At 42.5% G+C, this 25,579-nt stretch overlaps 2 protein-coding genes across 11 annotated transcripts in view; one reads left to right on the top strand and one right to left on the bottom strand.

Moving 5' to 3' along the window:
- ANKRD27 (ankyrin repeat domain 27) overlaps positions 1–10,103 on the top strand; it is a 64,997-nt gene extending 54,894 nt beyond the window's left edge. For 9 of the 10 annotated variants that reach the window (XM_001508816.4, XM_029074529.2, XM_029074525.2 and 6 more), the window contains 5 exons: positions 613–774; positions 3,479–3,590; positions 5,443–5,518; positions 6,581–6,653; positions 8,737–10,103. In XM_001508816.4, coding sequence (XP_001508866.3) covers positions 613–774; positions 3,479–3,590; positions 5,443–5,518; positions 6,581–6,653; positions 8,737–8,949 — 636 coding nt within the window. In that variant the 3' untranslated portion in view covers positions 8,950–10,103. The remainder of the gene's footprint in view (positions 1–612; positions 775–3,478; positions 3,591–5,442; positions 5,519–6,580; positions 6,654–8,736) is intronic. The other variant, XM_007671490.3, reaches the window with a different exon arrangement.
- A 1,245-nt stretch (positions 10,104–11,348) lies between these two features.
- Positions 11,349–25,209, bottom strand: PDCD5 (programmed cell death 5). The gene is made up of 6 exons (XM_029074530.2): positions 25,079–25,209; positions 18,394–18,434; positions 17,485–17,546; positions 16,741–16,832; positions 12,847–12,918; positions 11,349–12,220 (listed from the first exon to the last, which is right to left on the bottom strand). The coding sequence occupies exons 1-6, from the start codon at positions 25,142–25,144 to the stop codon at positions 12,173–12,175; spliced, it is 381 nt and encodes a 126-aa protein (XP_028930363.1). The 5' UTR covers positions 25,145–25,209; the 3' UTR covers positions 11,349–12,172.
- Positions 25,210–25,579: the final 370 nt, after the last annotated feature.

Here is a 25,579-nt window from a genome sequence, read left to right as displayed (position 1 = left end):
AATAATTATTGATAACTTAGAGACCCATGTACATAAGTGCTATGGAGTTGCTGGTGGGGTGAATACTACTTGTCCTGTGGCACAGGTCCAAGCGCATAGATGACCCAGAAGGGAGAGGGAACTGGGGAAAAGAGGGCTTAATCGAGGAAGGCCTCCTGGAGGTGTGACCTTAGTAAGGGCTTAACAAATGCACAGTGATCATTGTTATTATTTCAGGTTTCTTTATGTGACCTCATTTTGTGCCAGGCACTGTCCTAAGCGCTGGGGTAGATACAGACAAATCGGGTCGGGCACAATCCCTGTCCCCCATGAGGTTTACAATCCCCATTTAAGAGTTGAGGGAACTGAAGCCCAGAGAAGAGAAGTGACTTGCCCAAGGTCACACAGCAGATGAGGGGTGGAACCAGGATTAGAACCTGGGTCCTTCTGACTCCCAGACCCATGCTCTATCCACTAGGCAACGCTGCTTCTCTAACGTTTCAACACGTTCATTCAGTTTGAGTCTGAATCCCAGAGTAGCCAGTGGGGGTGTCACACTTGACTGTTTAAAGGGAGGATGACTGTCTACCTTTTTCTTGGTATAACATTTGATCAGAATTTCTCTCCTTCCAGCATGGAGCCTCCATTAACGTTTGTAACAACAGGGGCAACACAGCCCTGCATGAAGCGGTAATAGGAAATCATGACGTCTTGGTCGAGCTCTTGCTGCTGCATGGAGCGCTGGTCCATCTCAGGAACAAGAGGCAGTGTACCCCTCTAGACTGTGCTGAGCAGGTAGGTGTAGAAAATCTTTATTTTAGAGTTCGGGGATCTGGAAGTACTGTCGCCTGGACCTTTATTTGGTGTGAAGAGATGCTCAAGCAGTGGAGTATTCCAAGGAGGATGGTCTGGGTTTTTGGAACAAATCTTTTCCAGTTGTTTTCGCCACTCATACTGTCGGTCGTTGTGTGATTCTGCCTGTTTTCCTAATTGCGCATACTTGCAACAGATGTTCATTCACTACATATCAAGACGGTTTCATCTGTGGATCTAGAGATCATTTTCCAAATTATTTTGCCAACCATTCATGGTATTTGAGCACTGTACTAATCGCCTAGGAAAGTATAATAGATTGGAGTAGGTTGACAAAATCCCTGCCCACAAGGAGTTTACAGACTAAAGGGGGACGGGGAAAGGAAGTAGATTAATTCTGAGACACTCAGTAGTATTTATTGAGAACTAACTGTATGCTGATCACTGTACTAAGCACTTGGGAGAGAGTGATATTGCAATACAACAGACACATTCCCTGCCCACAGCGGGCTAATGTTACTCAGCACATGCCAAGTCTTGACTTCTTTCTTAGCCCTCCTACAAGACTTTTAGCCGTGGCCCTTAAAGAAGTTAGAGGCTTCTCTCTCTTGCATCTTTAGTAACAGTCTCCCTATACAGGCCTTCCCTCCGCCCAACACACTCTCAATCGCAAGATACTCTTCCATTCCAGACCTGCTAAGGCCTCCCTACCCCTTACTTTTGGCAAGGAGATGAGCAAGTGGGTTGCAGGCTGAGCCCAAGTCCTAAAATGTATTTACGGCAATGTTAATAACTGAAGAGGAGAGTCAGATAAACACCTAAGCATCTTTAAAGCCTGATCTACTTAAAATATCTTTGACAGCTCAGGCCAGAGTAACACATCACCTAGGAAAGTACTGGTTGTTTCCAGAAAGCTCCAAATCTGAAAACTGCTCATTCCTTGGGACTCCTCCCAGTGGGAAAACAGTTTTAGGAAGGATTATGAACACTCACTTGATGGCATCAGCTAGAGCGCAGCCAATTACAGGAGAGGAATTAGGCTAACAGGAGGGGGCTAGAAAAGTGGATCATTAAACCTTCAGAACTGGAGGGGAGGAGGAGAGGGAGGAGAGGCAAGGTTCCAAAAATGAAGGAAGTGTGTCATTCCTATTTGTATTTGAAGTACCCGGGAAGAACCGTGGGTGATCTGCAAAGAGCTGCTAAGGAGAAATAGATTTAATGTTTCTGGTGGGCAGAAACCTCTTCACCTTTATTAGGAACCGGTGCCGGATCAGGGAGCGGCATTTATTTCCGTATCTAGCCTAAAATCCGTGCAGCCAAAACCTCTAAACCAAATAAATAATGGTTCCCTATTTATCACCAAAGAGAGTGCCAGAGTAATCCCAGGGTGTCTGATTTATGAATTCAGAGAAACTTGCCCAATACGGGAGACATTTGGCATTCCCTCTCGGTGTCAGTCAGCCAGCCTGTGGACTAACCAGTCTGCCCCGAATGCTTCCCATGCCTTTTGGGGTCCTACAGTGGTGGCAGTAAACTACCGAGGCAACCTCAGGGTGGCTCTAGGGTGGAGCCCCCAGATTAGAGGCCTGGACTCTAGGGCTGAGCCTCTGATCATAAAAAGTGACTGAGATGGAGACCTCATATTTTTCAAAATGTAAGTTTTGAGGTTTGACTTTTTTTTTTTTGTCATCCCCCCTCTCCTCCTGCCACCATCCGTGCTGCACATGCTCATTGGTTCTTCTGCAGACTGTTGGAAATTTTAACTCCAGCAGCTCCCGGAGATTACTACACATGTGTGGTGGCAGTGCTTCAGCCACGTCACACTGTGGCTCCGCAAAAACTGAAGTGGAGCTAGTGAAGGGGAAGCCAGAGGTACATAAACCTTGGTCCATGGATTCGGGCCTGACGTGAACTGTGCATCGCTCTATTTAAGAATGAAGGGGAATCAACCTCACAAAGGGCACTTTGGAAAAATTGTCAATAAAAATGAAAACTTTTTTTGGTGGTGGGGGAGAACAAGTGGAACAAACAGCTTAGTTCTGTACAGTTTATTCGAGGAATTTTTGTAATCCCTTTTCAGCTACACCCGTTTATATGCTTCATCCCTCCCAAGATCATTCTTGTCTCTCTTGCCTCATACCTTTGCTCGTCCCCTTCCTCCTGCCGAGAACTCCCCCGCCTTCAGATCCTCTAGACTGCTGCTTTCCCTATCATTAAAGTTCTCCAGAAGTCCCAATTCCTTTAGGAAGTGTTTCCCGAGTAGTTTTCCTTTCCCCAGGCTATATCTTCCCAAATCTCGCTGCAGCCATCTGTAGCACCTTTGTGCGTACTGATTTATATATTCTTCAACTTGAGGACTTACCTCTCTTTCCTTCCATTCTCTTTTTCCACCTATTTGAAAAACTTCATCTCCTCTGTTAGAGCGTCAGGTCCTGGAGGGCAGGAATTGTCTTTTTATCTCTGTGCACTCTCCCAAACGTTTAGTACAGTACTCTCCGCACAGTTATCTCACATATGATTGGTGGAATGGGTGAGTCTTCATTTGATTTAGGAGAAGGCTGTGCCTTTCTCTGTACCTTCTTTGATTCAGACAATTATTGAGAGGCTTAATGTTTACATTAATACTATTATGTGACTGAAAGATTTCAAATAGTTAACATTAAAAAAGCCTCTTCTCACTTTATAGAATTCAAAGATTATGGCGTTGTTGAAGACAGTACCAGACTGTGTTGCACCATCAGAAGATACGGGAGAAGATACGGGTGAAAAGCACTCTGCTATTAAGATCAGGAAAAAATGTAAGAACCTTGGTTAATATTTATGTCTGTTGATGGAGGACTTTGGAATCCACTGATGTTTTCCCTGTCTAGTTTACAGTTTACATCATTTTAGTTCATGTAAAATGTTAAAGCAGCAGGAGAGGCAGCATGGCTTAGTGGATAGAGCACAGGCCTGGGAGTCAGAAGGTCATGGGTTCTAATCCTGGCTCCGCCACATTTCTGCTGTATGACCTTGGGCAAGTCACTTCATTTCTCTGGGCTTCAGTTACCTTGTCTGTAAAATGGGGATTAAGAGTGTGAGCCCTATGTGGGAAAGGGACTGTATCCAACATGACTACCTTGTGTCTACTTCAGCTCTTAGAACAGTGCTTGGTACTTGACAAGTACCATTATAATTATTATTATTATATTATTATTGTTAAATCATATTTCAACAACAGACTCTGTGCATAAGTGTAGCTATTTACAAGTTACTACTGGGACTGTAGAGACATAGGGTAGTAAATATCAATATCTGGAGACTCAATTTATCTAATATATATGTACATACTATATACACGTAACGTCTCCAAGGGGTAGAACTTAAGGTTATCAGAATTATCAGAGTGCTGTCTATTTGAGGAGAATAAGGATAAGCTTTCTTAGTTCTGGACACTGGCCATCAGCTTCTTGGGGGGTTCCATATGGCTCTGGAACCCCCATTGCCCTTTGGATAGGGCATTTAGCTGTAGCTAGTCTTCTCTAGTCCCAGACTTTGGGAGGGATTCTCCCAGAGTCAGACTGCAGGCTACTTCTCCAAGCCATTTCTGCTTCCCCTCTGACCCACTCAGACAATTTGGGTCATCTTTTGGGGATTGAGGGCTGGTGAAGGGAGTGAAGTGGGGACCCAGACTAGGGAACTGCTGCAGTGGCTATGTAACACTCCCCTCGCAAGACTAGTTCACATAGTGTCTGCTGTCCCCCACTGCGGTCGCCATCCAAATGGCAGAAGCCCTGGTTCAGTTGGCATCTCCTGGGTCAGATGCCATGGCCACCGCTTCTTGGCAGACACTGCAGCAGCAACAACAGCAAAGACACATAAATAAGTATTGGTTCCCCTTTCCTACTCTTTGCCCCATTTTTTTCCTGTTTCCTCCATTGCCCTGTCTTTTCTCTCTTCTCCTTTCTTCTCCGTCAACCCATTCTCCCTCTTTCTCAACTTCCTGTCATTCCATCAACCCCATGTTTACAAGTGTCTAGTAGAGCACAGGCACTGAAAATGAAACACCACCTGTTTCTAACTCCTATGTCGATCAACAGTCCTTTCTTTCATCACCTTGTAGTTTTCCTTTGAGAAAAGGTCGAAATTGATTTAGAATTCACCTGAAGCTTAAAGGTTTTTTAAGTTATCACAGAGAAAGCAACATAGGGCAGAAAATAAGTGGCCATTTTCCTCACAGCATCATGATGAGAAACTGCATCCCATTTTTGAAGCTGTTGGTTAGGATTCTGCCTTTCATTTGCATTATTCTGTCCTCTTGGAAAATGTCCTGTAGAGCAGTTTGCTTTGAATAGCACATGCCGTCCAGGTAAATGAGTGAATTTTGTTTTTTGAAGACCATAGTCCAGGTTGAATAAAGTATATATTTTTTTTAATTTTTGTTTTGCAAAGTCCACATTCTACCTTTTCACTGTGGGGACAATAAACCCATTCGTCACATATTAGGAAAAAAGTATCTTCACAAAAATATAGCCCCCCCCCCCCCCCCCCGCATTTAAAAGAAAATGAGTTTAGTCTAACAGGTATACTTTTAAAAAAAAGTTTTCTATTTTAAAAGTTTATTTCGTTTTTATTGTGGTTTAAATGCTGATTCATTCTCTACACCAACAGTGAATTCAAAGCTGCCTGAGACACCAAGTGATCCTTTTAGCAGACGATTTCAGTTTGTCCATTCAGTCAATAACAAGTAAGCAACCTTGTACTTGGGATCAGTTATTTTTGGTCTAAAATTTTACTGATGGTTGTGACCAGAGGGGTTTAAGTGATTAAAATTAAAACTATTTATATAGAAAAATGCAGTTTCTCAGGAGTCTCCCCTTTTATCACACTCGAGTACTGCCATCCTGTGGCCAAACGTGATTCCTGTGCCCACCGGCAAGGATTTGTTTTGAAGCAACTTTTCTGTAAAATATTTTGATGTAAATCTGCACAGGGGTAGCCTAATCCTAACTTTCAAACAGTCAGTCAAATAGTCCTATTTATTGAGTGCTTACTGTATGCAGAGCCCTGTACTAAGCTCCTGGGAGAGGACACTTTTAGCAGAACTGAATTTTAGCAGAGTCGCTGTGCAGAAAATCATTAATATGTTGGCATTACATAATAATAATGTTGGTATTTGTTAAGCGCTTACTATGTGCAGAGCACTGTTCTAAGAACTTGGGAAGATATAGGGTAATCAGGTTGTCCCAAGTGGGGCTTACAGTCTCATACTAGTCCTGGCTCCGGCTCCATGCCAGAGTACTGATAAATGCTCCATTTACCACAGTGGTAAGCACACAGTAAGTGCTCAATAAGTACCAATCCAGGTTCACTTCACCCAGTTCTCTTCTCCTACTCTTCTACCATCTTTGTGTGGGACCTCAGAAAGATAAGTCTCCAGTGTCCAGGCAGGTTGGTGACCTAGGGGAAGGGCCAGGGCAGTTCAGCACACTCTGCAATCTCTAGGTGGTTTGCTAATCAGGTAGTCGTAGGCTACTATTCTTCCTAAGTGCTTATTACAGTGTATTGCACCCTGTAGACTCTTAAGAAATACTAATAACGTGAGGCTGAAATCCAGTTGTTAAAAACAATCCTGTCAGCTGTTTTCCTGAACTGGACCACACAAACTATCCATGAATCCCTCTGTTGAATTGGGCCACTTTAGATTTTGGTGGAATGTATGGAATTTTCTCAATTGTTACATTAGCTTTATGCAGACCAAAGCTTATACCTGTGTTTTTTCACTAACAATATTTTGGGGGGGTTTTAGATCGAAAGCTTTGCGAGAAACTCTGACAAGAAATAGAAGTGTTCCAAATTTTGATGATGGTGTGATTCAACAGGTAGGTTGTCAAGCTCTCTGGAGTTTTTTCTTTGAATGTTAAGCTGCTTTTTGGTCTTTACATATGTCAACCCGATGAGGAACCTGGAAGCTGCAAAAAAAATTCTCCCTCTTCCAACTTCTTACCTCTTATGGATGTTATAAGGTCTTGGAGCATTTTTCCTACATCAGAACTATTTTTACTTTAGTCTAGCAAATACCCAACTAGAGTTTAATTGAAACTAAGTGGCATAGCTAATAACATACAGATGCTAGGTAATGCTCTAATTTTATATGGTGTTTCTGGTTCTCTTAGATGGAGAAACACATACCTGAACAAAGAGGAAGTTATTTGGGTGTGGGATTCAGTTTATAGGGTGAGAGGCTACTGATTTAGCACTTTGATATTTTTCATAATTGAAAGGATTGCTTGTTATTGCAATTGATTTTAAAAATCTGTACACAGTTGAATGTGTAAGTGATGTCTGCCGGAGGCACAGTAAATGATTCTGCCTGTGACCATCCAAACAACCCGAAACCTGTTTAAAAGACTCAACTTTTGGAATTGGGCAGTCTAAAAGCAGTGCAGATGTAATGAAAACTAATTATTATTGCCTTTGCAATACAAGTTTTATCCATTCCTACTGGCCAAAGATCTTAAAATCAATTTCATTGAGTACTGACAATAAAACCTAGAATTTAAAATTTTCTACCACTGGCTGCTAATTCCAGCAGTGGGGTTTTAAATCTTAGTGCAAAAGAATTCTAGTAGTTTACTGCTACCCGTTAGATTTACTCCCTTTATTAATAATAATAATTGAAGTATTTAAGTGCTATGTACCTAGCACTGTTCTAGGCGCTGGGGTAGATGCAAGGTAATCAGGCTGGACACGATCCCTGCCCCACTTAGGGCTCACAGTCTTAAATAATGATGATGGTATTTGTTAAGCACTTACTTTGTGCCAAGCACTGTACTAAGTACTCGGATGGATACAAGCAAATTGGGTTGGACACAGCCACTGTCCTATGAGGGGCTCACAGGCTCAGGCCCCATTTTAGAGCTGAGGTAACTGAGGCACAGAGAATTGAACTGACTTGCCCAAGGTGACACAGCAGATGTGTGGCGGACTCAGGATTAGAACCCATGACCTTCTTACTCCCAGGCCTGTGCTCTATCGACTACGCCATGCTCTCACCCTTTACTCACCCCTCCCTCAGCCCCACAGCACTTATGTACATTTCCATAATTTCTTTTTCTCCCCCTCTAGACTGTAAACTCGTTGAATGTCTCTACCAGCTGTTGTACTGTACTCTTCCAAGCGCTTAGTACAGTGCTCTGCACACAGTAAACCCTCAGTAAATACGATTGACTGATTATAATCATAACATGGGAATACCATATTGTCAAAAACTAACATGACCCCAACAGAGGTCATTTTACAAAACAGAGCAGCAGCATGGTTTAGTGGATAGAGCAGAGGCTTGGGAGTCAGAGGAAGTAGATTCTGATTTTGGCTTCGTCACTTGTCTATGTGAACTTGGGCAAATCACTTCACTTCTCTGTGCCTCTGTTCCCTCATCTGTAAAATGGGGGTCAAGACGGTGTTCAACCTGATTAGCTTGTGTCTACCCTTGTGCTTGGTACAGTGCCTGGCACATTTATAACAAATACAACTTAAAAAAACCCCAAAACAAAAGGCCACACTTCTTTCTCCCATTCCCTCAAACGATAGCTTTTCTCCCACATAATGAGATCCCATTCTACCAAAACCTTTGAGATGTTAGAGCCTGGGGAAAGCTTTGAAGTCTGGTTGGAAGGTGAGTTCCTGTAAAGAGGTAGAATTTTTGAGCCTTGGGACTAAGTCCTCACATGCTATTGTTTTTGTCCTGAAAATAGACCTCTTTGTGGTTTGGAAGCAATACAGCGTGTATTTAAAGAGTGTATCTGTGCCTACTCCATACCTCCTATTTCCTCAGAGGGTAGAAGTGCATTTGAGAAGTGTGTTTGCTTTTGGGAGGAAAAGCACCTTATAATTTAATTTATTAATGGTGAAAAACACTAACTCCCTGTTCCCATTTCTACCCATTTCTGGTTGGCGATTCAGGGTGTTGAAAAAGTTCATCACACTGAGCAATTGGACCAGAATGTACTTAAAGCAACTGCTGAAGAAAGCAACGCAAAGGAAGCCCTGAGAACTAAACAGATAGAGCAGAGGCACACCATCGGCAAGACAGAAGTTCCAGAGAATCCCGAAAGTCTTGAAAATAGTGATTTATTAGTGCAAGATCCTACTAATCCTCCACCTGAAGATTCCTAAAACAGTAACCGAGAATTATTTGTTGGCAAAAAGTGAAGAAACAGCAGAATGATGGCACTGAAGATGAGTTGAGGCTTGGAGGCTGTACCTTTCCAATGGACTAGAAGAGTGTCTCTTCAGCTAAAAGTTCTTGGTGGACTTGTTCTTTAGAGAAGGAAAGTAAAATGTTCCATTTTGGGGACACAATTTGTGACTGAACTGGTGGAAAATGGTCGAGAAAGGTGTCTGCACCATTTGTCCCCTCCCTCAAAGTTAAAGCACTTAAAGAATGAGCAAAAAGGGTTCAGGGACACCAACTCTTGGGTGATGGTTTATTTTCATTCAGGTTTTTGGGTCACTTGGTTAGCTTATGAGAAAATTCAGTACCAGGTTATAACTCCTTTCTGTTGAAAGGTTACAAACTATATAGTGTGTAATAGACTTAAATGTTATTTCACTATCACTTTATAATGAACTGGGCAGAGCTGTTCAAATTTACTAACAAAATGCAGTGCAGTTACTCTGCAGAAAAATCAACATTTGAATCCCTGCAAAGCAGAATTTGAACCTGCACTGTCCAAGTTCCACTCACATTTATTTTTAGTGAGTAAACAGGCATCTCAAGCTTGTGCAGCAGTAAGTATATAAAAAAATCTTTTTTTAAAATCCCTGCAAACATGCACAAATATTTATACCTCTGCACCGATATTAATGAGAACCTGCACATTCATGAAAAGCTACCCTCCCTTAAATGTTACCTTTGAAGGATGTCACAATCGATATTCAATTTGGCACATCTCTCCTTACAGGCTTTCAATTCAAATTTAACATTTATAGCACAAACCGAGTTAAAATGATTTTGGTTTAAAATGTTTCATCAGATTCACATTTGTTCCTTTTATAAATTTATATATAATATTTTGGTTTTATTTTTTTTACTATGTCAATAACCTGGGTGAACATAGGAACTTGTCCTAAGTTTGTTTTCAGATGACTTTTTAATAGAAAAAAATGGCTTGTGCATGCTCTTGGAAACAGGTGCGTGCTTATAGAAAGGAGGGGTTGTGTATATTTTTCTATGAAGTAATTTATGATTTCTGCTAATTTTCTAATGTGCCTTGGATATGTGCCAAATGATGGAAAGAGTAAAACTTATGATTCCTGAAAATGTTAAATTCTGGCTCTTTATTGAGTTATTAATATCCTACTTCTGAGTGTTATCACTTAAATTGGACTTTTGGTAATTTTTCTGGATCCTTTCTACCATCCTTTGCTATGCAAACATTACTTATCTGGGCTTTGGGTTACTTGTAGTTTTCTTTTCATAGTTTACCAATTGGTGAGTACAGGTCTCAAAATAGGAATTTTAGCACTCTAACCTAAAAGCATCTATATTAGTATTTTTACACATATAAGATGTTTAATGTGTTTAGAATAAAGGCAATGGATAGAGCACAGAACTTTTCTAAGAGTGCAACCTCCCACACCTCAGCTTTCACAATAATTTTCATCTCAAGCACGGTGTTAACCAAATTGTTAATCGACTCTAAGGGCCAATCCTAAGTAAGGAGCATTACGGCTCTTCTCTGATTTTACTAATGTTTAGTCTTACACCAAATACAATTTTTTTGTTTTATCCAATATGCAAAATGAAACAACCCAGTTAATATTTCCCATGACATAAAATGAGCCACAATTTTTCTTTTTCCAGATTAATCTGCAAAACCTTTAGGAAAAGCAGGCTATAGGAATCTGTAGGAATAGCAAGCTAGATGATATTTGGAGGTAAGAGCTCCATTAACCTGTTATATGTATCTATCCAGATTTCCATTTTTCATACACGAGTTGAAGAATTTCAAGAGTTACTAAGTTTTGTGCAGTACTGCGTTGAAAGTATTCACCAGTACATCAACTAATAGACCATTTAAAAGGCTGCCAATTTTTATACCTTCCATGCATTGATCTCACCTGATTTTTGGGCAAGTTGGTCCCATTTAAACTCAATGTCCTTAGCCTCAAAAGCTTGAAAGACCAAGGTTTCTTATTTATGTCTCTCTCCCCCTCCAGAATGTAAGCTCGTTATGGACAGGGAAAGTTTAATTCTGCTCTTTTGTACTCCGCCAAGGGCTAATTACAGTGCTCTGCACATAGTAAACGCTCAGTAAATACCATTGATTATCTCCTTGGCTGTTATGAACTTGTAACAAATTAGCCCCTTCAGGTATTACTTTAGGTCATAATGAAAACCGTTTTTGTGTTACGCACAGGGAATGTTTCTACTCCGTTGAACTGTACTCTCCCAAGTGCATAGTACAGTGCTCTGCATACAGCAAATGCTCAAATACCATTCATTTTAATTGACGTAACTGAGTACAAAATATTATAGTACTTTTCTTCCGATTTACCTTACAAACCCTTTATTGTCACTCGAATGCCATGGCTCACAAATTTATTTTATTAATGAAACAGCATTTCCCTTACAAACACATTTTGTAACCGCTAAAAATGATACATATTACAATATTGACTAATGACTTCAAATGAAAGTAGTTAATGCAGCTTGTTGTGGACATGCAAAAAGGAGGACATGGTAACGTGAAATGTTAGAAGTTTCAGATAAGCAACAGTCACACAATCGTTACACAAACCATATTTCAAACAGGAGTGTATTCTTTTAATCTGATTATACGGAACTGTAGCAAACGAACCAGTGAACAGCACACAGCAAGCAAACTTGCTATGCAAAACAAGATCTAGGAAAGAGTTACACGTGCTTTAAAGCTGGATAGCATATTCAAGATTTGACACTGCAGTGTTTCAACAAAAGTAATAGCTTCTGCTCCTGGCATCCTATTTTTATTCCTTACTTAGAGGTGCAAGAGCACCTTTCTAGAAGGCCACATTTCTTGCCAGAGGCATCACAAAAGAAGCATTTATAATTGCTAATTAGACATTTATGTTGCCCAAGACACCTGAAAAACCCTTGTGGAAAAAAACAGAGGGGAAAAAACCCTCAATGATTCCCACAAAATAAAGGTCAAAATAGGCCCTCTAATACTATAAAAAAGCACTTTGTCCAAATAGTTTTATTTTACATGACATATCCTTTTATTGACCTGTCTCAAAATGCACACACACAAGGAAAACAGTACATTTCAGGCAGATCTTCACCTCAGCAAGTACTGTAGCTTTAGTTTCCCAACATTTTCCCAAGGAGTTTAGAACAGTCTTTAAATAGCAGAATTCAGTAATCATCTTCATCGTCAGAATCCATTACTTTTCTTCTGTTGAACTTGGGGGGTGGAGGGGTGGAGAAAGGTAAAGGCACAGTATAATAAGTCTATGAAAAGTCTATAATGTGGGTTTCAACCGTTTAGGAAAAGTATTAGGCGGCTTATTCAACATCTAGTGGTTTTTGAACCTTGAAGGGGGAGAAGCAGCACAGCCTAGGGCAAAGAGCCCAGGCCTGGTAGTCAGAGGACCTAGGTAGCTCTAATCCTGGCTCTACCACTGGCCTGCAGTGTGAACTTGGGCAAGTCACTTCACTTCTCTGTGCTTCAGTTTGCTCATTTGCAATATGGGGATACAATACCTGTTCTTCCTGCTGCTTAGACTGTGAGCCCCATGTGGGACCTACCCCAGGGCTTAATACAGTGCTTGACACAAGCGCTTAATGAATATAACAATTCCAAAAAACATTTTCTAATTAAATATTTCCATAGGTGAACCCCCACTTTTAGTGTATTGTTCTATGATTTTTACAACTGAGGAGTACTTTATGCAGAAAGTTGAGGGCAACTCCACATTTCTAAGACAATCCACTCTACAAAAAAATCCTGTTACTAGTGATGCAATTGGTCTGTGCACTTCAGTTAATCATTCAACATTTAATTTCTGATCTCTTTTTGGAAAACTTACCTTTACTGTCATTTTTTTTTCTGTTTGCTGGCTTACTTTTTCAAGAATTTCTATTAACCCCTGCTCTGATACCTAAGACAGGAGAAGAAAAAATAAATAGCAACTTTCCTTTGCAGAAGCAGTTTAAGAAAAAGTTTATTTTTCTTTTTAAAAAGCCCAATTAAAGTGAAATGCAGGAAACTCACTTTGATAATTTCTGGGCACTGAGAGGAAATCTTTTAATGGCAAAAGTGTAGGAAATTACATTTTACTTAGGACATTACTTAGCAGGTGAGGGTGGAGAAGGTGCTAATTTAAGTATTTCTACAGTACTGATTCCACTAAGAAGCAGTGGCTCCTTGCCCTAACTCTACTGTGGCTCTTCTAACTTTTTGACAGTGGGGGGAGGAGAAAAATTGCTAAGTGGAGAGTGACAGGCTAAAAAAAAAGTGAAGAGAAACACTCTAAATCAAGGAATCCTCTAACTTCCCAATACCACTACACTAAAAACCTGAGAAAAGAGTGCAAATCAGGTGACATACACTCTTACAATCAATCAGTACTATTTGAGTGCCTCCAGTATGTAGGTCACACGACGGACAGTATGAGTCAGAAGACAAAGAGGATCGTTGGTAGAAATTTAGTGCATTAGTGGAAATCTAACCAGCCTCGACGAAAGGAAAATGGAGTAAATAAGGGATTCAATGGTCATTTCACCATTCTTGGTGAAAATTAACAACAAGCTTCAAAACCAGTTTCTTGGCTATGCGCAACTGAGCAATTGGGACCATGCCCAGACACAGACTTCCAATAAGGAAAAAGAATTGTCACTTTTTAAATTGGCCATCAAACATCTATCATCATTTTGCATGCACCCACTAATAACTACTTCATCATCATCAGTGGTATTTACTGAGCACTTACTGTGTTCAGAGCACTCTATGCTTTATATTTCTCTCTCTCTGAGCTGATTGCTCATAAGAGAATTATCTAGGGGCTACATGTTCTAGCTTGTGGCTCGCTGCTTCAATTCCTCCTCCTTATTGCCTGCCTTTTGGTCACCTCATTGCTTATTTCCACCTCTGACAAAGAGGGGAAAATGAAAGAAGTGGTGACATTTAAAAGCCCATTTTATTACTTTGGTAAAGGCGGGAGAGGAAGAGGGGAGAGTGAAACTTCTGCTAAAAGCAAGTTTAATTTTGGATTTCATTTTACTCATTCTGTCCTGGAATCCCTAATAGCATTAATAATGTCAAACACAAAAAGGCCACTATACATAAAAAGTCCAATCTGTGAATTTACTTAATGGACTAATTAGCCCAGAGATTACCTGGGGATACCACTAACTTTGAACCCTAACCTATATGTGTAAAGAAAAAAGGATCTCTTGGTAAAATACAATTTTTCTAGACTAACTTTAGTTTTTGATCTCAGCCTGTATACACAAAAACTAAAAAAGCGAAATGTGCCTAACTCCTACATACAATGACTGATTCCACTAACTACAAAGGCGATGAGAATGATTAGAAGATATACTGCTAATTACCATTTGGTGGATGGAAGGATATTTATAACCAAGAATACCCTAAGAATTAAAACATGTCATGAAATGACATTTGCTGCTCTCCTCTTGGGATGTAAAGCTCATGCTTACCTTTCCACCAAGCCCCGTCAGCCTCCCGACTCTCCCATCACTACAGACAGCACCACAGACAGCTTCCTGTCTCACATAACTTTGGCATTAGTGTTACTGAAGGTGCATCGCCTTCAAGAGGTCTTCCATCTTTCTTCCAAGTGGTTGCCCATCCGCCTCCACATCAACAGAAACTTTCAATCATTGGACCCCTCGCCCATGCTCTGCCTCTAGCGTGGAACACTCTGCTGCTTCATATCTCACAGACAATTACTCTCCCCACCTTCAAAGCCTTACTGAAAGCACGACTCCTCCAAGAGGCCTTCCCTAAATAAATCCTCCTTTCCTCTTCTCCCACTCCCTTTTGCGACACCCTGACTTGCTCCCTTTATTCATTCTCCCTCCCAGCCCCACAGCACTTTTGCACATATCCGTAATTTATTCATTTATACTAATGCCTGTATCCCCCTCTAGACTAAGCTCGTTGTGGGCAAGGAATGTCTCTTAGTACAAGTCGTTTTGTACTCTCCCAAGTGCTCAGTACAGTGCTCTCCACACAGTAAATGCTCAATAAATAAAATTAATTGGTGCGGAGGGGTATTTAAGAGAGAAGAAGGAACATGTCCAAAACAGAACTACTCACCTTCCCACCCAAACCCTGTCCTCCCCTTGACTTTCCCATTATCGTAGACAGCATCACAATCTTCCACGTCTCATAAGCCTGTAACCTTGGCATTATCCTTAAATCATTTCTCTCGTTCAACCCATATATTCAATCTGCCACCAAAACCTGTCGGTTCTATCTTCATAACACTGCTAATATCCGCTCTTTCCTCTCCATCCAAACTCCTACCATGTCGATCCACTTATCCTACCCCACCCTGATTACTGCATCAGTCTCCTTGCTGTCCTCCCTGCCACCTGTCTTTCCCCACTCCAGTCCATATTTCACTCTGCTGCCCAGATCATTTTTCTAAAAAATAGTCAGTTCAGGTTTCCCCAGTCCTTAAGAACCTCCAGTAGTTGCCCAACCACTTCTGCATCAATCAGAAATTCTTTACCATTGACTTTAAAGCACTCAATCACCTTGCCCCCTCCTTCTTTACCTTTCTGATTTCCTACTACAACCCAATCTGCACACTTCACTCCTCTAATGTCAACCTATTCATTGTACGTTGATCTCGCCGCTGACCCCTCACTCACAATCCTGTCTCTGGTCTGGAATTCCCATCTCTTTCATATCTCGAAGACCATCCACTCCCAAAGCCTTACTAAAATCACATTTCCTCCAAGTGGGCTTCCCCAATTAAGCCCTCATTTCCCTAATCCTTCTCCCTTCTACGTCATCCTTGCGCTTGGATTCGTACCCTTTCTTCACCCCACTCTCAGCCCAACAGCATGTACGTACATATCAGTAATTTATTTTGTCTCTAGACAGCAAGCACTTTGTGAGCAGGGCACACACCTACTAACTCTGTTCTACTGTACTTTCCCCTGTGCTTAGTACAATGTTCTGTACACAGTAAATACTTAATACAGCTGATTGACTGAATTGGTTCACGAGTCCTGTGTCCTGTGTGCAGAGAAGCAGCGTGGCTCAGGGGAAAGAGCCCGGGCTTGGGAGTCAGAGGTCATGGGTTCGAATCCCGGCCCTTCCACTTGTCAGCTGTGTGATTGTGGGCAAGTCACTTAACTTCTTTGTGCCTCAGTTACCTCATCTGTAAAATGGTGACTGAGACTGTGAGCCTCATGTGGGACAACCTGATTACCCTGTATCTACCCCAGCGCTTAGAACAGTGCTCTGCACATAGTAAGCGCTTAACAAATACCAACATCATCATCATCATCATTCCAGAGAAGCTTTGTAGGGTTTGGATGAAGAGTCCTAGGCCAGTGGAAAATTCTTGGGGATGTCAATCAGTGGTATTTAATATCTATTGAGCACTAAGCACTGTACTGAGTGCTTGGGAGAGCAAGACAATATGAAGATGCATGTTTCCTGCCCTCAAAGTGTTTATAATCTCATGGATAACACTGAGATGCCAGAAGCAGAGTGCTTCTTCAGAGTGCATTACAATGGCGCGGGGACAGGATGGCAAGCCAAGACAACTATATGCCTTTCAAGTTAAAGAGAACAATTTCTCCCTTTCCCATTCCCCTTGATCCCCAAACATAATCCACCTAACTACTATTGTGAATTTGCTTTTAAGTCATCATTATGAAACTTTGATCGGAAAAATGACCACAATATGAAAAAGTAAGCACCAACAGTTTGAACCTACCTTCCCACTTAGTTTTCCATATCTTGCCATTTGTATAAGATAGTTCTCCACTGCTTTAGCCTTTTCAGGCTTGACAAGTGCTAAATTACTTACTGCAAAGAAGAAAAAAAAAATCAGCTTTGTTACATTTATATCCTATCAATTTCTACACCTATTTCTATACTGGCCTATGAAAGGAATATCTGCTCCTTAATGCAACTCTGAAAATTTAGTATAAAATGTTGATGATTAATTACTCTCCTATTTTATCAATTTACCTCTCCTCAACAAGCATAGGTTGAGGTAAACGTAAATTCAACATACCTTCTTTACACAATGTCCACGATAAACCATAACTTGTCCTGATCAAGTGGCTTTTTGCAAAACTGCTTTAATGTACCAGTCCCACAAATACCTATGATTTTTTTAAATGGCTTAAAATGAATCCAAGTAATATTAAAATTATAGCTTAATATTCTGTTTAAGAAATAACCAGGTTTTCAAACTTCCTACCTTTCATTCTTTATCCCCATTATTCTTAAACTGAAGAGCCTTATATCCTAAGTACAGAAGAGACTATTCTAAGGTAATGGATTTGCAGACCTCATGCTCACCTAAACATTTATTTGAAATGCATTCAACAATAAATTTACAAGTAACAACAATTATATCTCAGTTATTTACTGTTTTCCACTCATCCAACTCACAGAGAGTACTAACTCAAATAACTGGGAAATTTTACTTAAAGGAAAGGGGCATGCTTACATCTGGCTCGAGCTGACTGATCCAGAACTTGAGCTAAAATATTGTTTCTCATTTCCGCCTCTCTGTAACAAAAAACCCAGTTACACAAAGGCAATCAGAGCTACAATTTCAACACCTCTAAGAAACAAACACAAAAATATTTCTGAACTTAAAAATTTTTTTGAAAATACACCTAAAATCAACCAGTTGAATTCTCCCATATTATGAAGGGGGTTTGAAGGCCAAAGTTATCCAATCTGAACCCAGTGATTATTTATGTTTATCACTTTTGATTCCTGAAATCCTTCAGAGATGAATTTACACACCCTTTAATAGATCAAAGAGTGGCATTTATTGGGCGCTTTATGTGGGCAGAGCACTGTACTAAAAAGTGGAATACCCATAGCATTACAACATCCAGAAATGACACCAAACTAGGCAAAACTTGTAATAATAAATAGGGAGAACTTAGGGTGATGCCATGAATCGGTGCACACCTGGGTGATATTTTTCTCTATTTACAAGAGGGTATGTTGGTCAGAAGCAGCGAAAACATTTTTGAGGATCTGACACATTTTTCTCCGCTTCTGGATCTCCTTCCTTCTCACTCCTTTACTTGGCCTCTCAGTGCAAGCATTTTTATGGATCGAAAACAATGGTCAAAATAAAGACTGCCCTACGAAGGGAGATATCCAATTTGATAAAGTTGTAATATTATTTTTGGAGCACTTCCTAAGTTACTGAGTGTTGAGGAAATATAAGATAATTATGTCAGACAATGTCCACAGTAAACGGATTCTTTCTGGATGCTAACTTTTCCCTTACTATCCCAAACATCAAACTTCAGATTGGTAGTGTTGGAAAATGTAAAGAATGTATAGTAAAAATCCAAACTTGGTAAGAACAATACTTCAAAATTCTTGTTCACACCTATGCTTTGCCTCCTGTTGGGCTGGGTCACCAGAAGGGTCCTGAAAGGCAAGAATTACATTTCCCATTTAGTCAAACAATTTAGTAATGGAATCAGAATCACTATATTACATTTTTAAAATTCAGCCTAGACCATTGGTGCATTAGGAACAGGTTTGCCTTCTTAGTGATAGGAATGAGATCTGCAGTTTCCATTCCACACAGAGCTTTGAAAATATACTTCTGAGACATTGCAATAATTTAACTGTTCAAAAAATAAATCCGTTGTATTGACTGAGCACTAACTGTGTTCAGAGCACTGTATTAAGCATTTGGGAGAGTCCGAGATAAAAGAGTTGATCGACATATTCCCTGCCTACAACAAGCTTACAGCCTACAGTCAACTGAATGCTTATAAAGTCAATTCAAGGTCCCTATTCTCGATTAAAGATGAACACAATTTTATCTATACCATCTTTTGAGAAAACTGGGATAGGCTTCCTCTTTCCAACTTTCTCTGGCTGCTTTGGGTTTGGAGAGATGAGGATTTAAATTCTTCAAGTATTATGGGACTTCACAAATAAGTTTCCGGCACATAGACACTAACTTACATTCCCTATTCCAAGCCTGACAACATAAATTCACACATTTGCATTGAGTGGGAAGCAGCATAAGGTAGGTTTGGCCAATCTGGATTTACAACATTTGAGTAATTTTCAAAAACTGAGGGCAGTCTAAAAAACTCTGGGACCATCCTGGCTACTTTTCAGGCAACTGGGGACCATGTCCAATGTAAGCGATTATTATTTCTCCTATTCTAGGTGATGAGCTCTTAACCATGGAGTAAAAAAAAATTTTAAACTCCAAACTATTTTTGTTGTGTGGATACTTAGGATTAGCCTTTTACCCACAAAATCTAGACCCGTCTATGGATGCACATTAATAAATTGTGTGGATTTGTGTGTATTATGATGATGATAAAATGTTGGGTTATTCACTGAAAGGGAATACAGCCAAAGAATTAGTATCAGAACTCCTTCCCAAAATGGGGATGGTGGTAGGGAATTTATATGTGTGGAGAAACTGCAGTAACTGAAGAAGACTAGTCCAAAAGAGCTCAATGCTCAGCTCTCCTGCCAACCCTCTTCCCAGCCCTCCTGCCTCTCAACTTCATAGGGAAAGTGGCAGGAGATGTTCACACGTCAAAACATGTTTTGCAACCAGGCAACATCTTAATAGAGTAAAAAATTGGGGTTCTAGGAATCATCACAAGTTAATACCATGAACTGCTGAAATTAGGGTTATTTTACAAAGCAAGCCAGATAAAATCCAAAGCCATTGATGTGTTTTGATGAAGCCACGATGAGAGGATTAAAATGGTCAACAAAAGGATCTTCCTAAGGAAGAGGGCATTCAGAAGCAAAGTAATGGTTGGAAGTGAGCCCTATCTTACGCTCATACAGTTTACACTCAATACTATGTGTAGGTCACTTGAGAAAGTACAATATAACTAGTGGACATGTTCGTTGCCCTCAAGGAGTATGCAATCTAGAGGACAAGACACACTATACTGAAATGGGAAGGAGGAATATGGGATATGTCTATGAGTTAGGGCTTAAGTAAATCACTGTGCAAGTTCTGAATTGACGAGCTATGGGAAGATGTAAATACTCAATTTCTGAGGTGGCACAAGGAATAGGCAGGAAGGGAGGGAATAAATGCAGGGGAGATTAGAAATTAATCAGAGGATATGTGAAGTGACTTGCCCAAGGCCACACAGCAGACAAGTGATGGAGCTGGAATGAGAACCCATGACCTTTTGGGTCCCAGGTTGGTGCTCTATCCACTACGCCAGGCTGCTTCCCTACAATTGTGGTATTTGTTAAGCGCTTGCTGGGGTGCCTTCTCTCCTCCTCTGACCACTGCCCGCACTCTGCATTCACACCTCAAGAAACCCAACACTTTGGGGAAGGAGGACACTGAGCCGGCAGCACTGCCATGTAGGTGGATGCAGGCAGTCTACAAGGTGGGTTCCTTGCCAATGCGCCCATGGCCCTGAAGTTAGGTGAAAGCTTGGGCAAATCTCAGGGGCGATCCATTGCCCAGATCATTTTCTTCTGGACCCTGAAGCCCCAATGACTCCTTCCCCTCCTTTGCCCCCCACAAAAGGGTAGGGCAGGTGAATCCACTTTTTGTTGGCTTTGATCTAATGCCCCCGATTTTCAGTCCTTATGGCCCCATCAATAGTCTGCCCGTCCCTTATGCACTTTGATAGTCACTACCTCCCCCAGCCCCACAACACATCCATCTGTGTGTCTGACTTTCCCTCTAGTCTGTAAGTTCCTTGTGGCCAGGGATCATCTCTATCTATGCTTTTATACTGTACCATCCCAAATGTTTAGTATGGTGCTCAGTACTAAGTGTAATGAATGATTAAAGTGCCAGCAGGATGTTTTTAATGGTATTTAAGTGCTTACTATGTGCCAGGCACTGTACTAAGCACTGGGGTATATAGAGGACAATCAGGTTGGGCACGGCCCATGACCCAAATGGGGCTCACTGTCATAATCAAAATTTTACAAGATGAAGGAACTGAGGCCCAGAGAAGTCAAGTGATCTGCCCAAGGTCACACAGCAAAGTGGCAGAGATAGGATGAGAACTTGGGTCCTTCTGATTTCCAGGGACGTGTTCTAGCCACTGAACCACACTGCCTCTCAATGTTCAGGGGGAGATGTCCCAAAGGAAGGAAATGGGCGATTGCAGAGAAGAACAGAGCTGGTGAGAAATAACTGAGGCACTGGCAAAGAGAGTAGCTGATGTGGTGAGAGCTCAGGAGCTTCAAGGTAGTGAGTGTACAGTAAGAAAATAAAGTGACCCAAAGCAGAGCCTTATGGGGCTCCACTATGTCCAGCCCTGATAATAATAATAATGTTGGTATTTGTTAAGCGCTTACTATGTGCAGAGCAATGTTCTAAGCGCTGGGGTAGATAAAGGGTAATCAGGATGTCCCACGTGAGGCTCACAGTTAATCCCCATTTTACAGATGAGGTAACTGAGGCACAGAGCAGTTAAGTGACTTGCCCACAGTCACACAGCTGACAAGTGGCAGAGCAGGGATTAAAACCCCTGATCTTTCTCCTTCTCTGTAATCTCGTATTTCCTACCTTTGGGATATCTCTATTTGGATCTCAAACTTAAAAGGTCGAAAACAGAACTCATCTCCCCACCATCTCCACCGCCCTCCCCTGACTTTTCCAACACTGTAGACACCACCACCACCCTCCCTGTCTCATATGCCTGTCACCTTGCCGATATCCTTGACTCATCTCTCTCAGTCAAACCACATATTCAATCTGCCGCCAAATCCGGCTCGTTCAACCTTCACAACCTTGCTAAAATCTGTCCTTTCCTCTCCATCCAAACTTCTACCCCACTGATCCAAGCATTTATTCTATCCCGCCCTGCATCTGCCTCCTCACTGAACCTCCCTGCCTGTCTCTCATTTCAGTTCATGCATCTCTCTGCTGCCTGAATCAATTTACAGAATTGTTCGGTCCGCGTTTCCCCTCTCAAGAACTTCCAGTGGTTGCCCAGCCACCTCTGCATCAAACAGAAACTCCTTATCTTTGGTTTTAAAGAATTCCCTACCACCTTGCCCCCTCCTTCCTTACCTCTCTGATTTCCCACTACAACCCAGCCTGCACGCTTCGCTCCTCTAATACCAACCTACTGACTGTACCTCCATCGCATCTATCTCACCACCCTTCACATCCGACAATCACTCTCCCCGCCTTCAAAGCCTTATTAAAAGGTCATCGCTTCCAAGAGGCCTTTCCCAATTAAGCCTTCATTCCCTCTTCTCCTCCTTCTTTCTGCACTGCCCTCGCACTTGAAATCACACCCATTATTCACTATGCCCTCAGCCCCACAGGAGTTATGTACATATCGATTATTTATCTTAACATCTGTCTTCTCCTCTAGACTGCAAGCTTCTCGTGGCCAGGGAATGTGTCTACCAACTCTGTTATACTGGACTCTCCCAAATGCTTAGTACAGTGCTCTGCATGCAGTAAGCACTCAATAGACATGATCGACTGACCAGTTAAGGGGTGGAGGGCGGAAGGGAAAGGGTCAGTGAAACAGACTAAGACTACTAACACATGCAGGAAAAGGGGTACAATCAATCAGTGCTATTCGCTGACTGCTTACTGTGTGTGGAGCATTTGGGAGAGACCAATGCATCGTAAACATGCTAACTGTGGGCAGGGAATGTGTCTTATTTATTGCCATGCTGTACTTTCCCAAGTCTTATTTCAGTGCTCTGCACAAGCTAAGCGCTCAATAAATTCAACTGACTGACTAAAGTGTAAGCTCCTTGTGGGCAGAAAACTCTGTTGTACTGTAGTCTCCCAAGCACTTAGTATGGACAGTGTAAGCATTAAACAAACAGTAAACAATAAAAAAATAAACAAAATACACAGTAAGCATTAAATAAATACCAACGACTGATTGAGTGTTAGAGGACATGATCCCTGCCCGCAAGACTTTACAGTTTAGAGTAATAAATTAAAGTATGAAGCTTCTTGGGGATCCATGTTAGTGCTGTCTCTCGTTAATCTTGGGGTTACGCCTAATAAATCCTCTTATTCCCATTAAATAGTGCTAAATTTTCTAACAGGGAGGTTTTGGCTGTAATGAAGCCCCGTAATGCCCTCCCCTGAGCGACTTCCCTGGTTGCTCAGGGTAGACAGCCAAACTGGCTCCTTGACCCCAAAGGGACTATGGTATTAGGATGTCTATCAACTCTGTTACACTGTACTCTTCTAAGTGCTTAGTTCATTGTTCTGCACACAGTAAGTGCTCAATAAAGGCGATTCATTCAATCGTATTTATTAAGTATTCACGCATGCAGAGCACTGCACTGAGTGCTTGGGAAAGTAAAAACAAAAATAAATGGTGACAACCCCTACCCACAACGAGCTCCCAGTAAGGGGGGGAACGCAGGCAGGGAATGAGGCACACATCAATACAAATAAATAAAATGACAGATGTACACATAATATTGGTTGATTTTCCGATTCCTTGCACCAAGTGGCCGAGTTTTATTACTTATATTAATGTCTGTCTCCCTGTCTACACTGGGAAGTCGTTGTGGGCAGGAATGGGCCTGTTTGTTGTTAAAGTGTGCTCTCCCAAGCACTTAGCACAGTGCTTTGCACACAGTAAGGGCTCGATAAATACACTGATTGAATGAATAAATGGGGGGGAGCATTGCTTTGGGTAGATCCCGGGGATTATCACTCCACCACTTGTCGCTGTGTGACTTTGGGTAAGTCGCTTCACTCCTCTGTGCCTCAGTCACCTCATCTGTTAAATAATAATAACGTTGGTATTTGTTAAGCGCTTACTATGTGTCGAACACTGTTCTAAGCCCTGGGGGAGATAGAGGGGAATCAGGTTGTCCCACGTGGGGCTCACAGTCTTCATCCCCATTTTACAGATGAGGGAACTGAGGCACAGAGAAGTTAAGTGACTTGCCCACAGTCACACAGCTAAGTGGCAGAGCCGGGATTCGAACCCATGACCTCTGACTCCCAAGCCCGTGCTCGTTCCACTGAGCCACGCTGCCTCTCTGAAGACTGTGGGCCCCACGTGGGACCACCTGATGACCTTGTATCCCCTCCAGCGTTTAGAACAGTGCTTAGCACATAGTAAGCGCTTAACAAAGACCAACATTATTATTCACTTCACTGGGCCTCAGTGACCTCATCTGTCAAATGGGGAGGAAGCCTGTGAGCCCCACGTAGGCCTATGACCCTATATAATAATAATAATGTTGGTATTTGTTAAGCGCCTACTATGTGCAGAGCACTGTTCTAAGCGCTGGGGGAGATACAGGGTCATCAGGTTGTCCCACGTGGGGCTCACAGTTAATCCCCATTTGACAGATGAGGGAACTGAGGCCCAGAGAAGTGAAGTGACTTGCCCACAGTCCCACACGTTGGTCTTTGCTAAGCGCTTACTCTGTGCAGAGCACTGTTCTAAGCGCTGGGGGAGACACAGGGGAATCAGGTTGTCCCACGTGGGGCTCCCAGTCTTCATCCCCATTCTCCAGATGAGGTCACTGAGGCCCAGTGAAGTGACATGCCCACAGTCCCCCAGCTGCCCAGTGGCAGGGGCGGGATTCGAACCCATGACCTCTGACTCTCCAGCCCGGGCTCTTTCCGCTGAGTCTCGCTGCTTCTCTGTGCTTATTCATTCAATAGTATTTATTGGGCGCTTACTATGTGCAGAGCACTGGACTAGGCGCTTCGAATGGACAAATCGGCAACAGATATTTATTCAATAATATTTATTGAGCGCTTACTATGTGCAGGGCACTGGACTAAGCGCTTGGAATGGACAAATCAGTAACAGATAGAGACCGTCCCTGCCCTTGGACGGGCAGCTTGGCCTGTAGAACAGCGCTTGGCCCATAGTAAGGGCTTAGCAAACGCCATTCTTATTACTACTATTACAAATACACAGAAATGGCGGCGGGGGGGGAGGAGGGGAGTGAATCTGGGAAGGCCTTCTGGAGGTGGTGAGCTCTGAGGCGGGCAGGCGGGGGAGGGGAGAGAGAGAGTGTGGCGGCTGTGAGGAGGGAGGGCGCTCCAGGCCCGAGGCGGGACCGACGAGGACGAGCCCGCGCGGGGCGGCGCTCACCCCATGCTTCGCCTGCAGCTCTGCCAACCTCTGCTTCCTCAGCGCCTCAAGCTCCTCGTCCGCCATGGCCGCCGCCGCACCGGAAACCGGGCGGCGCGAGGCGAGGGGCGCGAGACGCGGCGCGAGGGCGGCCCGCCCCACTGCGCAGGCGTCGGGGGGGGGGGGCGGCCAGGGACAACCAATCCACGGCCGAGCGGGGCCGAGCGGGGCCGAGCGGGGCCGAGCGGGGCCGAGCGGGGCCGAGCGGGGCCGAGCGGGGCCGAGCGGGGCCGGACTCGATCAGTCGATCGCAGATCCCCCGATGGCGTCTTCTTTCGAAGACTTGTTTGAGGCCTTCAGAAATGGCGCCTCAGTGATGGGACCTTTTCCTCCCCCTTTTTCCTCCCACTTTTTTTTTTCCCTCCCACTTTTGCTCCCCCCCTTCCACTTTTCCACAGCTATTCTCCCTCTAGACTGTAAGAACGTTGTGGGGTTTTTTTTGTTTGTTTTTCATGGTATTTG

This window comes from Ornithorhynchus anatinus, chromosome 11, assembly GCF_004115215.2.
Source record: "Ornithorhynchus anatinus isolate Pmale09 chromosome 11, mOrnAna1.pri.v4, whole genome shotgun sequence".
NCBI classification, from domain to species: Eukaryota; Metazoa; Chordata; class Mammalia; order Monotremata; family Ornithorhynchidae; genus Ornithorhynchus; species Ornithorhynchus anatinus.
Note: the sequence above shows the minus strand (reverse complement) of the source record. Positions and strands in the feature narration are given on the sequence as shown.

Excerpts from the sequence above, each read along its gene's own strand:
- PDCD5 (XM_029074530.2), bottom strand. The coding sequence starts at position 25,144 with ATGGCGGACGAGGAGCTTGAGGCGCTGAGGAAGCAGAGGTTGGCAGAG. Across the intron at positions 17,547-18,393 it reads CAACAGGAGGCAAAGCATAG|AGAGGCGGAAATGAGAAACA; the intron begins GTGTGAACAAGA and ends TTTTTGTTACAG. Across the intron at positions 12,919-16,740 it reads ATGGAAAACTAAGTGGGAAG|GTATCAGAGCAGGGGTTAAT; the intron begins GTAGGTTCAAAC and ends CTCCTGTCTTAG.